The 12,500-nt window shown below is 42.8% G+C and overlaps 1 protein-coding gene across 1 annotated transcript in view; it reads right to left on the bottom strand.

Moving 5' to 3' along the window:
- Nucleotides 1–5,735: 5,735 nt before the first annotated feature.
- The window catches only part of cetn3 (centrin 3), an 8,922-nt gene continuing 2,157 nt past the window's right edge, over nucleotides 5,736–12,500 (bottom strand). Inside the window, exons 3-5 of the mRNA XM_031287960.2 lie at nucleotides 11,068–11,182; nucleotides 7,936–8,127; nucleotides 5,736–6,116 (exon numbers count right to left, since the gene is read on the bottom strand). Of these exons, the coding sequence (XP_031143820.1) occupies nucleotides 6,073–6,116; nucleotides 7,936–8,127; nucleotides 11,068–11,182 (351 nt within the window). The 3' untranslated portion in view covers nucleotides 5,736–6,072. The remainder of the gene's footprint in view (nucleotides 6,117–7,935; nucleotides 8,128–11,067; nucleotides 11,183–12,500) is intronic.

Below are 12,500 nucleotides of genomic sequence, written 5' to 3'. Positions count from 1 at the left end.
AATCAAAAAGCGACAACTTTAAAAAAAAAAGTGACAAACTTCTTTTTCGGAGTTTGTTGCTTTTTAAAAAAAATGTTTTGCGACTTTAGTCGACCTACTGTTGCCTTAAATCCTTCCTTTTTCTGCTGTCTATTTCCAAATTTGTTCAGTTACAAGACTGTTTAGTAAATCTATCGCTGACATCGCTGTATTGTTCCTCTTTATATAAACTTTTTTTTCTACCAAAAACGTGACGTTCTTGTCGCCTTCTTTGGACCTATTCTCGCCTTCCTCCCTCCCTTCTTTCCTTTCTGCTGAGTACTTTAAGCCCTGCGTTAGTTAGAGCTGCTGTTCCTCTCATATGATTGGTCGGTGAAATCAATTGCCTCGAAAATAATAAACCGCATGCAAGTTCCCAATTTCTTTTTTTTTTTCCCTCCAGGCCGCACGCCGGAGATCCGGCACGGTGCCGGAATACTTTAAGCCAGGGGTGGCCAACCAGTTAGGTATAAAGTAGGGCTGTCCTCGACTAAAGAAATTCTTAGTCGACTAACACTTAAATGATTTTGTCGATTAATGGATTAGTTGATGTAATTGACAGAGCTGTGCTCTTTGAGAGGTGGTTAAGACTAGAAAAGCACAATATAAATGTAGCCTAGTCTGTAAAACTGAGTTTCTCCACAATTAATCCTGCAAAAGCACCACTTTAAATCTTGTGTTTACCAGAAATGTGCTCATAAGTTTCTTGGAAATGAGTAATGAAGCATGAATAAGCATAAAAAATGACTCATCAACTAAAGAAATCTTAGTCGACTAAGATCAAAACGACGATTAGTCGACTAATCGACTAAGAGGTGGCAGCCCTAGTATAAAGAGCCACAAAAAAAAAAAAAAACGCACCATAGCAAAAAGCCACACAACACATGCACGTCCACACTACAACAGCAACAGTGTCTTCCAGATCTGATGACAGTCATAATACATAGAAGTTTTCATAGTTTTTTTTCTCACTTAGATTGACTCAGTGGGAAACCTGACAGTCTTTGTTATCCACAATCCTTTTCAGGTCTTGCTTGAACTCGGTTGTGGCCACTCGAAGAACTCTCTCACTCATTTGTCACTAAAGGGGCTTTCAAACAGTCGGATTCAGCAGTGAAAGGGTTAACGAGGAAGGTGCTCTGTGGCCGCTGTTTTTCCTCAGGTTGCACAATCTGTCCTCAAAACTCTGCTGCATTATTTTCCATTTTTTAAATAATTGGAAAATGTATTGGCAGTATTGGCAGATGTATTCAAATGTTTTTTTTTTTTGTTTTTTTTTTTACTTATCTGAAATACTGTATGTTTCAGAAAAGTTAAAAACAACAATCAACCAATGACACAGCCCCCAGCCACACAGTAAGAGCCTCACAGGAGCAGGCAAAGAGCCGCTTACAGCTCAAGAGCCACAGGTTGGCCACCCCTGCTTTAAGCCCTGCAGATATGGTCATAATAATGGTTCAAAATGATGTCAAACTTTGTCGCGTTGGTTATTTTTGGTTCTGTGCTGTGTCTCGTTTTGTTCTGCTCTGCTTGTGTTCTCGTTTCGTGATTCTTTGTGTCATGAATCCCGCTGTTTGAGTCTGTTTTCTGCTTTAGTTGCCTGTATTCTGCCCTGGAGCCTGTTTTCCTGTGTTCCTGAACGCACCCTGTCCGGTTGCCTGGCAACATTGCAAGGCGGGAGATCTCTCTACTACCCACACCTGCATCTCATCAGCTACCTGCACACCTGGTCCTGATCACCACCTCTCCACTACTTAAGCGCTGACCTGACATCCATTCCCTGCCGGATCGTTAGCCACTAACAGTATGTTGTGCCAGCGTCTCAGCCGCAGTTTGCTTGAAGTTAGTTTTGCTGCTCTGTTATTTGATTGTGCCTTACACTTACCTCCGTCTCTTCTGTCAGCAGTTACTCTCCCGGAAGATTCACTCCACTTCTGCCGAATCAACATTGGATCAGCTCATTCTCTTCCACCTACTCACCTCCACTGCCTGCTTCGTCACCTGGATTCTCCTGCTACCACATTTAAGTCTGTAAATAAATACTCACCTTTTCTCTACTCACCTTGTCCTGGTCTGCTTCTAGGTTCAGCCCTAGAGAATCGTGACACTTTGTATTTTAAAAAGACTTTTTTAATATCGAGGCGAGGGGACTACGGATGAAAATCCACCTGTTTTGGCTCAATCTGGCATCTTTAACTCGTGTATAATCACGAGTTCTATTCATTTGCACCGTCCCCTTCTTAAATAAACTCAATTAAAACTAGAAAATGCATTTCCTGCAGAAAGTGTGTGGGAATGCTGAATTGCTAAAGCTAAACTGGATGAATAGCTTAAATCAGTAAGAAGGTGAAGTAGTGAGAATAGTTGAAAAAGTGGAAATCGGTAGAATGAATATGAATCATTTTTAAAAAGTTGAATAACACCACTAATGTATAAAATAATTAATTTTTATTTTATCTGAAATTATGAAACAGTATGGAAAACTTATAAATGCTGTGAGAAACATTGATGAAAATGCAGAAATATGGAACAAATTGTTTGAAAAATCTCAAATGCATTGCACTAAACTGCTGAAAAACTTGGAAGTTCAGAAGATTTTAAGGATTTGAAGCATGCTCTCATTGACTTCAATGTTAAAAAAAAGTGTTAAAAAGCTTAATATTTAAAAAAGTATAAATAGTAGAAAAAAAGTTGAAGCAGTCCAATCATTAGCTGAAAGAGCTGAACATTTTAAAAGTTGAATGGCTTTAATAGCTGAACGTATGCAGAAGTTACTGTTAGCTGTTGAACAGCATTCCCACTAATAATTGAGATTGATGAAAATTAATTGAAAAATGCCCCATTTTCTTAAGGGAGGACCCATAACCCCCCCCCCCCCCCCCCACCAAACATGTGCACCTAAGTCTCCCACAAACCGAGGGGAAACACTGGTAGTGAGACAGACTTTCTGATCAGCTGTTCGGTGACATCATACCTTACGTTTAGGCTTTGAGAAGAGTCATGGTTGAATGCCTCCCTCTGGTGGACGGCTGAAGTATAGCAGGAAGGATGTTGGGCTAACGTGCAGACTGTGGATGGATATATGAAGGACACATGGAGACTTAAGTCTGATTTATGGTTCTGTGGAGGCTCCACGCAGAGTTTTCACCGTAGTCTACGTACGTGGCCTGAAGTTTATACTACTACTACTAGTTTACACTGGTGTGTGCGTCGATCTCTTTAGGAGAATAGCAGGACGGGCATGTGTGTGTGTCTGTGCATGTGTTTATCTGTGCGTGTGTGTGTGTGTGTGTGCGTGCGTCTGTGTGTGTGTGTACGTACGTGGCCTGAAGTTTATACTACTACTACTACTTTATACTGGTGTGTGCGTCGATCTCTTTAGGAGAATAGCAGGACCGGCATGTGTGTGTGTCTGTGCATGTGTTTATCTGTGCTTGTGCGTGTCTGTGTGTGTGTGTGCGTGCGTCTGTGTGCGTCTGTGCACACGTGTGTGTGTGTGGTAGAGGGAGTGAGAGAGTGACTGGTGATTATCTTCAGAGTGAGTAGTGACTCTAGAGTCATAGTGAGAGAACCAAAGTGTCTCCTCTGTTCTTTCTGACCACGGTGGGAAATCTGGAGCAGGAGAAGTTAACCCTCTCCTTGATTTCATGTTGTTTACGGAGAAGGAGAACCAGGAAATGCAACGCTACCAACTGACCAAGACTTCTACCTACTGCGGATGTAACTGTAAGGAAAAAACGTCAAAAGTTTAAGATGTTCTCCCGTAAATCTTGCTTCTTTGTTATCCATCTCTTTTTCAAATTTTATTTTACACACACACACACACACACACACACACACACACACACACACACACACTAATATTCTAAGTGTCTGACAACATTATTGAAAGGATCCCTTCAGAGATATACCTTTAAAACCTCTTTAAGACCTTTCTGTTTAACCAGAAACAGCTCTGAAGTTGGTTGCGCTGAACCCACCAGACTCTATTTAAAAAAACATTACTTTTAGCGTGTATAGAGCAAACGTATTTTCTCATGTAAATTGGTAAACTATGTGTTTATTTCAACCAAAACTAGAGTTGTGATGGTTGGAAAAGTGGAAAGGCGACCCAAAACTGCTTTTCATAGTTTTATTTTGTTTCTGTCGACTTTGTATGAAGTGTATTTTACGATGCTAAAATGACTGATTATTTACATGGAGTCTGGTGGGTTTAGCGAACGCAATTTTGCAGATGTTTTTAGGTTTAAAAAAAAGGATCTTACTCTTTAACAGAAAGGTCAACCTCCTTAGAAATCCTTTCCATAATGTTGTCAGACACTTAGAATATTTATCTGAGCTTGTCAGCAGCTAAACAAGCACTTTTGTGAAGGTAAATACCAGCTGGACAACTGCCCCATAACCTCCATTGTAGCTTGTTTCCCATCAGTCACTTAGACACATAAACATAGAAAAATAGGGTCCAGGTTGAAAATAACGGTAGTTACCCTTTAAGTCCGTATAGCAGCCCCTCAGTGGCTTAAAAGCTTTAGGCTTAGCGTGTATAGACGTAAACTAAAACTCATAAATAAAAGGTTAAAAAAAAGATTTGCTGGCAAACTGATTTATTTCATACAAAATGAAAAGCACATTTAAACATTCACGCTCTGTAAACTGCAAGTACAAGCAGTCAAAAATGCTCTTCTACAGCAGTGGTTCTCAAACTTGTTTCCAATGTTGTACCCTTTTTTTTGAAGCCAAGTATATAAAAAAAGTCTATAATACAGCGCTGGCAGCGACATATTTACTAAACAACAACCTTGTAACAGAAAAACATTTAAATGCTACATTTCACATGTTTAGAATCCATCACTTAATTCATTCGGTATTATATTATTAAAGGTGCCGTAGGTAGGATTGAGAAGATCCAGGACTTAGCCAAAAAATTGACAACTTCTCAGTCCCTCCCCCCTTTCTGCTAAAGCCCAAAACTGTCTCCTAAGCCCCTCCCCCCACAAGGGAGAATGAATGCATGTGCATGAGCAGTGATTGACACGCAGTTAGACACGCCCCCCTGGCCCTGATTGGTGCATCTGAACAGTTAGACACGCCCCCTGGCCCTGATTGGTGCATCTGAACAGGGAGTGGTGGATTTTTGCAAATCCCACTCCAGGCTGTAGGTGGAGCCAGAGGAACCAGATTATTTTTTAAATGACCTGCTTCATGTAGTTCTACTTGAACATAGGGTCAGTTTCAGCAAATATGACAGAAAGTTAGTTTTATAAGTCTTACCTACTGCACCTTTAAGTAATAATTTTAAGAATTATGCATGACATCTCATGACCAGGGTTCAAAATAAGCTAAATGCTGGTAAAATACGAAATTGACCTGTAGATTTGCTTCACTCACCAGCCAAAAATACAATGGTTTTCTATTGAGTGGCTGGTAAAATTTGAACATTCACTAGCCATTTGGCTGGTGGACGAAAAAGTTAATTTTGAACCCTGCTCAAGACCCCCTGCAGTACTATAAAGTACCCCTAGGGGTCCGCGTACCCCCATTTGAGAAACACTGCTCTACAGTATAAACCGACTCACTTATATATTTTACTATTTTATACCTTTCCCCCTCCCCAGCAGTTATTTTAGACGTGACAGAAAGAGAAAACCAAAGCGATTAGATCTTGAATATAAATCAACATCCAGGTCTGAATTCTTCTGAGGGGAGATTTTCTCCACGTTTTTTTTTTTTATTAACACAGAATCATCTAAAACTTCACAACACTTGGGAGTAAATTTGAATTAAAGAGCGCCATGATTTCAACAGCTTTTGACAACAAGTTACATCTTGAGGACGGACTGACTCGAGCAGAGTTGAGCGGCAGAAAGTCTGATCCGTTTGCGTGTGTCGAGCATAAACCGAAAGGCCAATGAGTAATTCCAGTCCAACGCCAGACCCTCGAGAAACACGTGTGTTTACCTTCGTGGACACACCTGCATTGACAGATGTTCAGGTCACTCAGCTTCTCACAATACGGACGACCCACAAGACCTCAGCGTTCGATACAACTCCTCTTCAACATTCTCCGGTCATGATGGAGAGGAAGTCCTCCTGATTTACTGGAGAAGGAGAAAAAAATTCAGTCAGAAAAGTAAGTTTGCACATTAATGCTTTTTCCAACCGGTCTCCAAATGCTTGCGTTGGATAGGACCACTTTAATAACACTGGATTTCTTTCTGGACGGTAGTGTCTGTCTATGTATCTACAACTATGTACGCCGTGTAACCGGCAATTTCCACTGGATGCGGAACGTCTGCGGAAAGTCTCCGGAACGTTGACGGAACGTCGACGGAGTCATTAGGTTTCCATTAAAGTCAGTGTGTGTATTTCCACTGACTGCAGAACGTCTGCGTCCCGACTCCGTCCCAGCTCAGTCAGTCCCAGCCCTCCGGAGCAGATACGCAGAGCTTCTATTTTTGCCGGACGCCGGAGAGCTCCGCAGCAATTCAGCACAATTCAGATAGTGCGGGACAGGAAGTCGAGCACAGAAACAAAATAAAATATCCGGTTACTTTTCAAAATAAAATCCAGCGTGCTCACGGCGGATCATATCTCCCTGCACTACACCTTGAAAACACAGCTCAGAGTAGTTCCCCCTCTACTCCTCTGGATGGAAACTAACTGTTGTTGGTTTTGTGGTTGTGTTTATAAAAACTACATCCTGTTATATCGCGCGAACATACGTGAATTCGCGAGATCTCGTGGTCGGCTGGCCGCAGCCGTTACGCAACTAATCCGGACCTGGTGGGTATTGACGGACGGCGGAGCACGCAGCCGTTCCGCAGCGGAGCCGGTCCGCAGACGTTCTGCATCCTGTGGAAATCCACGGTAAGAAAACTTCACTTAAATTGAAGTTGCCATTGTAAAAAAAGACAGAACAGTGAAGTAAAACACAATATAGTGCGTCAGTCAGTTATCTTTAGGTGTAGGAACTTGGTATTGATTAGCGATGCACCGAATCCAGTTTTTTGGGGTTCGGCCGAATACCAAATCCACTTGTTAAGATTCTGCTGACTCCTCGTCCCATCCTCAGTCCATGAACACAGTGAACACATTAATGAAGTAAACAGTGACTGTCCTTCCTTTGCTGTACCTGAAGTTGCTGCATTTCGGCTGCTGTCTGTAGATTCCTTCATCGCAACTCGTATTCTTTCACGTTTCATACCAGATGTTGTAACAGCGGTGATGTTGTGTATAGTTTAGGGTCCTCGCCACCACCAGACTAATCAGCATTGTAGATTGAACATGTAGCTGGACTTGAATGGCCTTCTTTTGACTGAAAGTACTGCCAAACTACACTTTTTCTGCTCACCAGTTCCATTTCCACTTTCTCACAGCCTACTGCATTGAACGCTCCACCTACGTAAACACCTTCCCGTAATCAACGGCGGCGTCATTACGTCGACCAGCGTAGCGCGCGTAGTGCAAGCGTAGGGTTCGGTGGAAAAAAATTCTACGGTTCTGCAGAAACCGAACCCCGTCAGAAAGCCCAATATTCAGCCGAATCAGAAACTGAATCCTGGATTCGGTGCATCCCTAATTGTAACATCTCTACATAAGACCCAAGTTGTAAAAAAAACTGGAATGATTTCAGCTCCTAAATGTTTCTGACGGTGTCGCAGGTGGAGGGACGGTTAACCCCGGTCAACCTGCCTTCCATTCTCACTTTCTCACAGCCTACTGCACTGAACGCTCCACCTACGTAAACACGTTCCCGTAATCAACGGCGCCGTCATTACGTCGACCAGCGAAGCGCACGTAGTGCAAACGTAGGGTTCGGCAGAAACCCAACCCCGTCAAAAAGCCCAGTATTCGGTCGAATCCGAATCCTGGATTCGGTGCATCCCTGGTAGGAACTTGGTACTGATTAGGACTTACTTTCACCGTCTCCGTCTGTGTCGAACTCGTCGATCATGCTGCGCAGCTCCTCGTCGCTGACGTTCTCCCCGAGTTCTCGGGCGACTCGTCTCAGGTTCCTCAGACTGATCTTTCCCGACTCGTCGTCGTCAAACAGCTTGAAGGCCTTCATGATCTCCTCCTTTGGGTCTCGCTCCAGGATGCGATCAGTCACTGCGGAAAGATGACGACAATGTTAAGGATTTACTAAATACGGGGTTTCTGCAGGTTACAACAAAGTCAAATTTAAGACTTTCTTAAGACCTTTGCAAAGTAAATAAATGTATTCAAATTGTACATATACTCTACATATACAGTGAATTATATTTGGACTATCGAAAGAAAGAAAGAACTACAACACCACGGAATTAAAAAAAAGTATTTCAACGAGCTTAGAAGTAGCGCTGCATGGACGTAGGAAAATGAAGACCGCTTTAAAATGCTTTAAGACCTAGAACACAATACTTTTTTAAAAAGACGTTTTAAAGCTTTAGTCCGTAACTTTTTGATATTAACAAACGTCCGTAACATTCAAGCCGTCGCCAAATGAGTTGCTACAAAGCTAATTAAGACTATCAGCTCCACACAGCTCTCTCTGGATTTCTCAGTATGACTATGTTCAGAAGATTGTGGCGTCCAGAGACTTTCCCGTGCAGAAACTGGAGTGAAGATAATTACCTCTTCTGAAGAGTCCATCATGTTTTTTAATCCTCCGTGTCCTCCTTGGCTACTAGCAGCTGCGTGGAGGAGGGAGGGGGAGATGTGGATGTATCATGTGGACGTGCTGACAATGTTGTTGTCATTACTTAGAATTCCTCAAGGGGGCGACAGAAACTACGCACTATAGCTTTAAGGCCTAAAATTCTAAAATTAAATTTCTAGACTTGAGACTTTTTAAGACCCCGTCGAAAGCCTGAAATCAGCAGGATCGGAATACTTTATTGATCCCGTCAGGGAAATGATGGAAACTTACTGCTTGTCCTTTCCTGGTTTTGGCTGTACATCCCGGTACAAAGCTATTTAGCTCCATTTCGATGGAAAAAAACTTGAGTATTGAAATTAATTTATCAACTAACTCGTCACGGAGACTCGCAATAAAACGGCGTCTTTTCAGTTTCGAGTCAACTAGCAGTTGTATCATTTCTTCCGATACTGCCCTCTGTAACCGGTAGGCGTGGCTTGGGAGTGGCCTCGTAGGGCAGCGAAGCAAGTGCATTCTGGGAGTTGTTGTCTTTCATCCACATGAGCCATGCGGGACTTTCTCTAAGCTTTTGTTCTGGTACTTTTGATCATATCCTACGCACCTGCCCGACAAAAGAGGTGTGCAAAAAAGCTGCAAAAAATGACGTTCGAATATTCCCTCTAAAAAAACACATAATATTCGAACTATTCGAACATCTGGTTGCGCATGCGCATTTTGTCAATGACAGGACAAATTAATACAAAGAGACATAACTACTTGTATAGGTAGTCTATTTAAGTTGAAACATATTTGACAACGTATTACCTACACAAAAACAAGTAAATCAAATGATGGCCAAGACCGCAGACCTCACGCTCGCTCGCTCACTCGAGCACTTTCTCTCTCGCCCTCACGCTCTCGCCCTCGCGCCCTCTCGCCCTCACGCTCTCTCTCGCCCTCACTCTCGCGCTCTCTCTCGCCCTCACTCTCTCTCGCCCTCACTCTCTCTCGTCCTCACGCGCTCTCTTGCCCTCACACGCTCTCTCGCCCTCACGCTCTCTCGCCCTCACGCTCTCCCGCCCTAACGCTCTCTCGCCCTCACGCTCTCTCTCGCCCTCACGCTCTCTCGCCCTCACGCTCTCTCACCCTCACGCTCTCTCTGCCCTCACGCTCTCTCGCCCTCACGCTCTCTCGCCCTCACGCTCTCTCACCCTCACGCTCTCTCTCGCCCTCACGCTCTCTCTCGCCCTCACGCTCTCTCGCCCTCACGCTCTCTCACCCTCACGCTCTCTCTGCCCTCACGCTCTCTCGCCCTCACGCTCTCTCGCCCTCACGCTCTATCGCCCTCACGCTCTCTCACCCTCACGCTCTCTCTGCCCTCACGCTCTCTCGCCCTCACGCTCTCTGCGCAATGTGCGGCTGTGCGCATAACGGTTTAAAATGAACAACAATAAACACATTTTGAGTGCTGATCAAGAGTTTTGTGCAAGCAATTTAAGGTCAAACTTCATTCAGTGATTGAAACAAATATTATTAACATTAATTTAGGTTTCCCAGTAGCCGATATAGAACCGACATTGAACGCTCCGAGCGAGCTGTGGTAAACATGGAGCTTTTCCTTGACATGAAACGGTAAATAATCAAACTAGTGGAAGCAGTGCATTCAACCTTTATTCATGCATATCTCTTGCATACAACTTTATCTCGCGGCTCAACTATTTTACCTCCTACCGACCAAAATCCAAAGTACTTCCAGACATGGCTTTTTAGATTTTGGGGGGTTAAAATCGCTTTCTCTGATGCGGTCGAGACGGTTCTGCACTTTCTGCCATCTTCCATGCAAGACAAGTCAACTTTCAGCAGTGACGCTGTGCCAGACAGTGGGACTCCTGTGACCTGTCCCTGAACCCTCAGGCGCGCTAGCGCGCCCACTCGTAAAGCAGACAGCCAGACAGCCTCTGCTACCGCGAGCGTTTTTTTTCCACATTTTTTTTTAATTCAAATATTAATTTTCACCTTCAAAATTCGTTTTTTAAAAACTATTCGAATATATATTCAAATTTAGAATATTCGTTGACAGCCCTAATCCACATGAGCCAAAAATACATTTTCTGGCTTTTCTCAGTCTGGAAGGCACCAACTTCTAAAATAATTTCACATTTCTACTACATAAATGATCCAATTTCAATACACATCATCCTCCCGGCGGTGAAATATCCCTTAAAGCTGCTCACAGTCAAATTCAAGGTACAAATAAGAGAAATAAAAAAAGCTAGTCAACAAGTGTATAAAGTAGCATAGCTACGGTGCAAGAAATAAAAAGTTAAGTAGAAGTAAAGTATTAGGTTAACATTATGTTGCTAAAACAACGGATAAAGAATTGTACTTCAATCTCTCTCTGCACAGAACCTTACGTTGAAGGCAAAACTTACCAACTTCATTGAAATCGTCAAATGTTATTTTGCCGTTTCCCTCTCTGTCGTAGTCTTTAAGAATCTTCAAAACGTCCACTTTCTTCACTTCAAATCCGAGTGCACGCATCGCCACCTGTTGGGAGTTTTTGATTGGGATGTACGGTATATTAGTTTAGTTTATTATTTACACATATACAAATACTACAGATGCATACAGTATACACATAATCAATAATAGATGTGATGGAGAGATGCAAAAAAAATAAACTCAGAGGGGCTTAATCAGGGCACTCTCAATGCATAATCCATTTAACATAGAAAGAAACTAAAATACTTAAAAGAATTAAAAGAAAAGGAATTTTTTAAAAAAGCCAAAAACTAGAATTAGACGCAATTTTAAATCAACAGAAAAAAATACAAAAGGTAAAATAATATTAGGAGTTACTTGAGTGGTTTACAAAGACATCCCATAGGGATAACATTGCACAGACAATAGGGCTGCACGCTATGAGGAAAATATGTAATTGCGATTACTTTGACTGATATTGCGATAGGCTAAGCTAATGCTGGGGGCGTCAGACAGAGTTACAGCACGCACGGAGATGAGAAGGGTATGTATGGACTTATCTAACTCTGGGGGACACGGTGAATAAGCTAAAGTCCCAATAAGTCGGCGTGTTCCTTTAAAGTATGGCGGAAATCAAAACTTGCATGTGTTAAATCTAGAGATGCAACGATTACCGGTGTAAAGGTAAAAATGTTGACGATAACAATTACCGTTTTCATTTAAAATATCATTATTATCACGGTGGATTACCACGGTGTGGAAACCGTGTGTTTAATCCTTCCCAGCTTCATCTGAGTCTCCTGAAGTTGCCATGCAGGCGCATTGCGTAGCCTCCAACGTGCGTTTCTTGAAGTTGGAATCATGACGGAAGCAGGAGATGACAGCGCTCAGGACATTTATCAGACCAGTCCTGACAAATAAGCTGTTTACATGCTGAACCTTGTTCCTTTGATGTTAAAGGAACACGCCGACTTATTGGGACTTTAGCTTATTCACCCTAACCCCCAGAGTTAGACAAGTCCATAAATACCCTTCTCGTGTCCGTGCGTGTTGTAACGCTGTCTGACGGTTCCACCGGTAGCTTAGCCTAGCACAGAACCTGCAGGTAACTGGTTCCATCTAGCCTACTGCTCTGATTAAGTGACAAAATAACGCCAACATGTTCCTATTTACATGTTGTGATTTGTAGAGTCACAGCGTGTACAAAATACAACGTAACATGAGACACAGCCATCTTCTAACCGTAAACAAATTGGGAACTATATTCTGTTGGCGTTATTTTGTCACTTAATCAGAGCAGTAGGCTAGATGGAACCAGTTACCTGCATGTTCTGTGCTAGGCTAAGCTACCGGTGGAACCGTCAGACAGCGTTACAACACGCAT

Source organism: Sander lucioperca, chromosome 14, assembly GCF_008315115.2.
Source record: "Sander lucioperca isolate FBNREF2018 chromosome 14, SLUC_FBN_1.2, whole genome shotgun sequence".
NCBI lineage: Eukaryota > Metazoa > Chordata > Actinopteri > Perciformes > Percidae > Sander > Sander lucioperca.
This window is presented reverse-complemented; position numbering and strand designations above follow the sequence as displayed.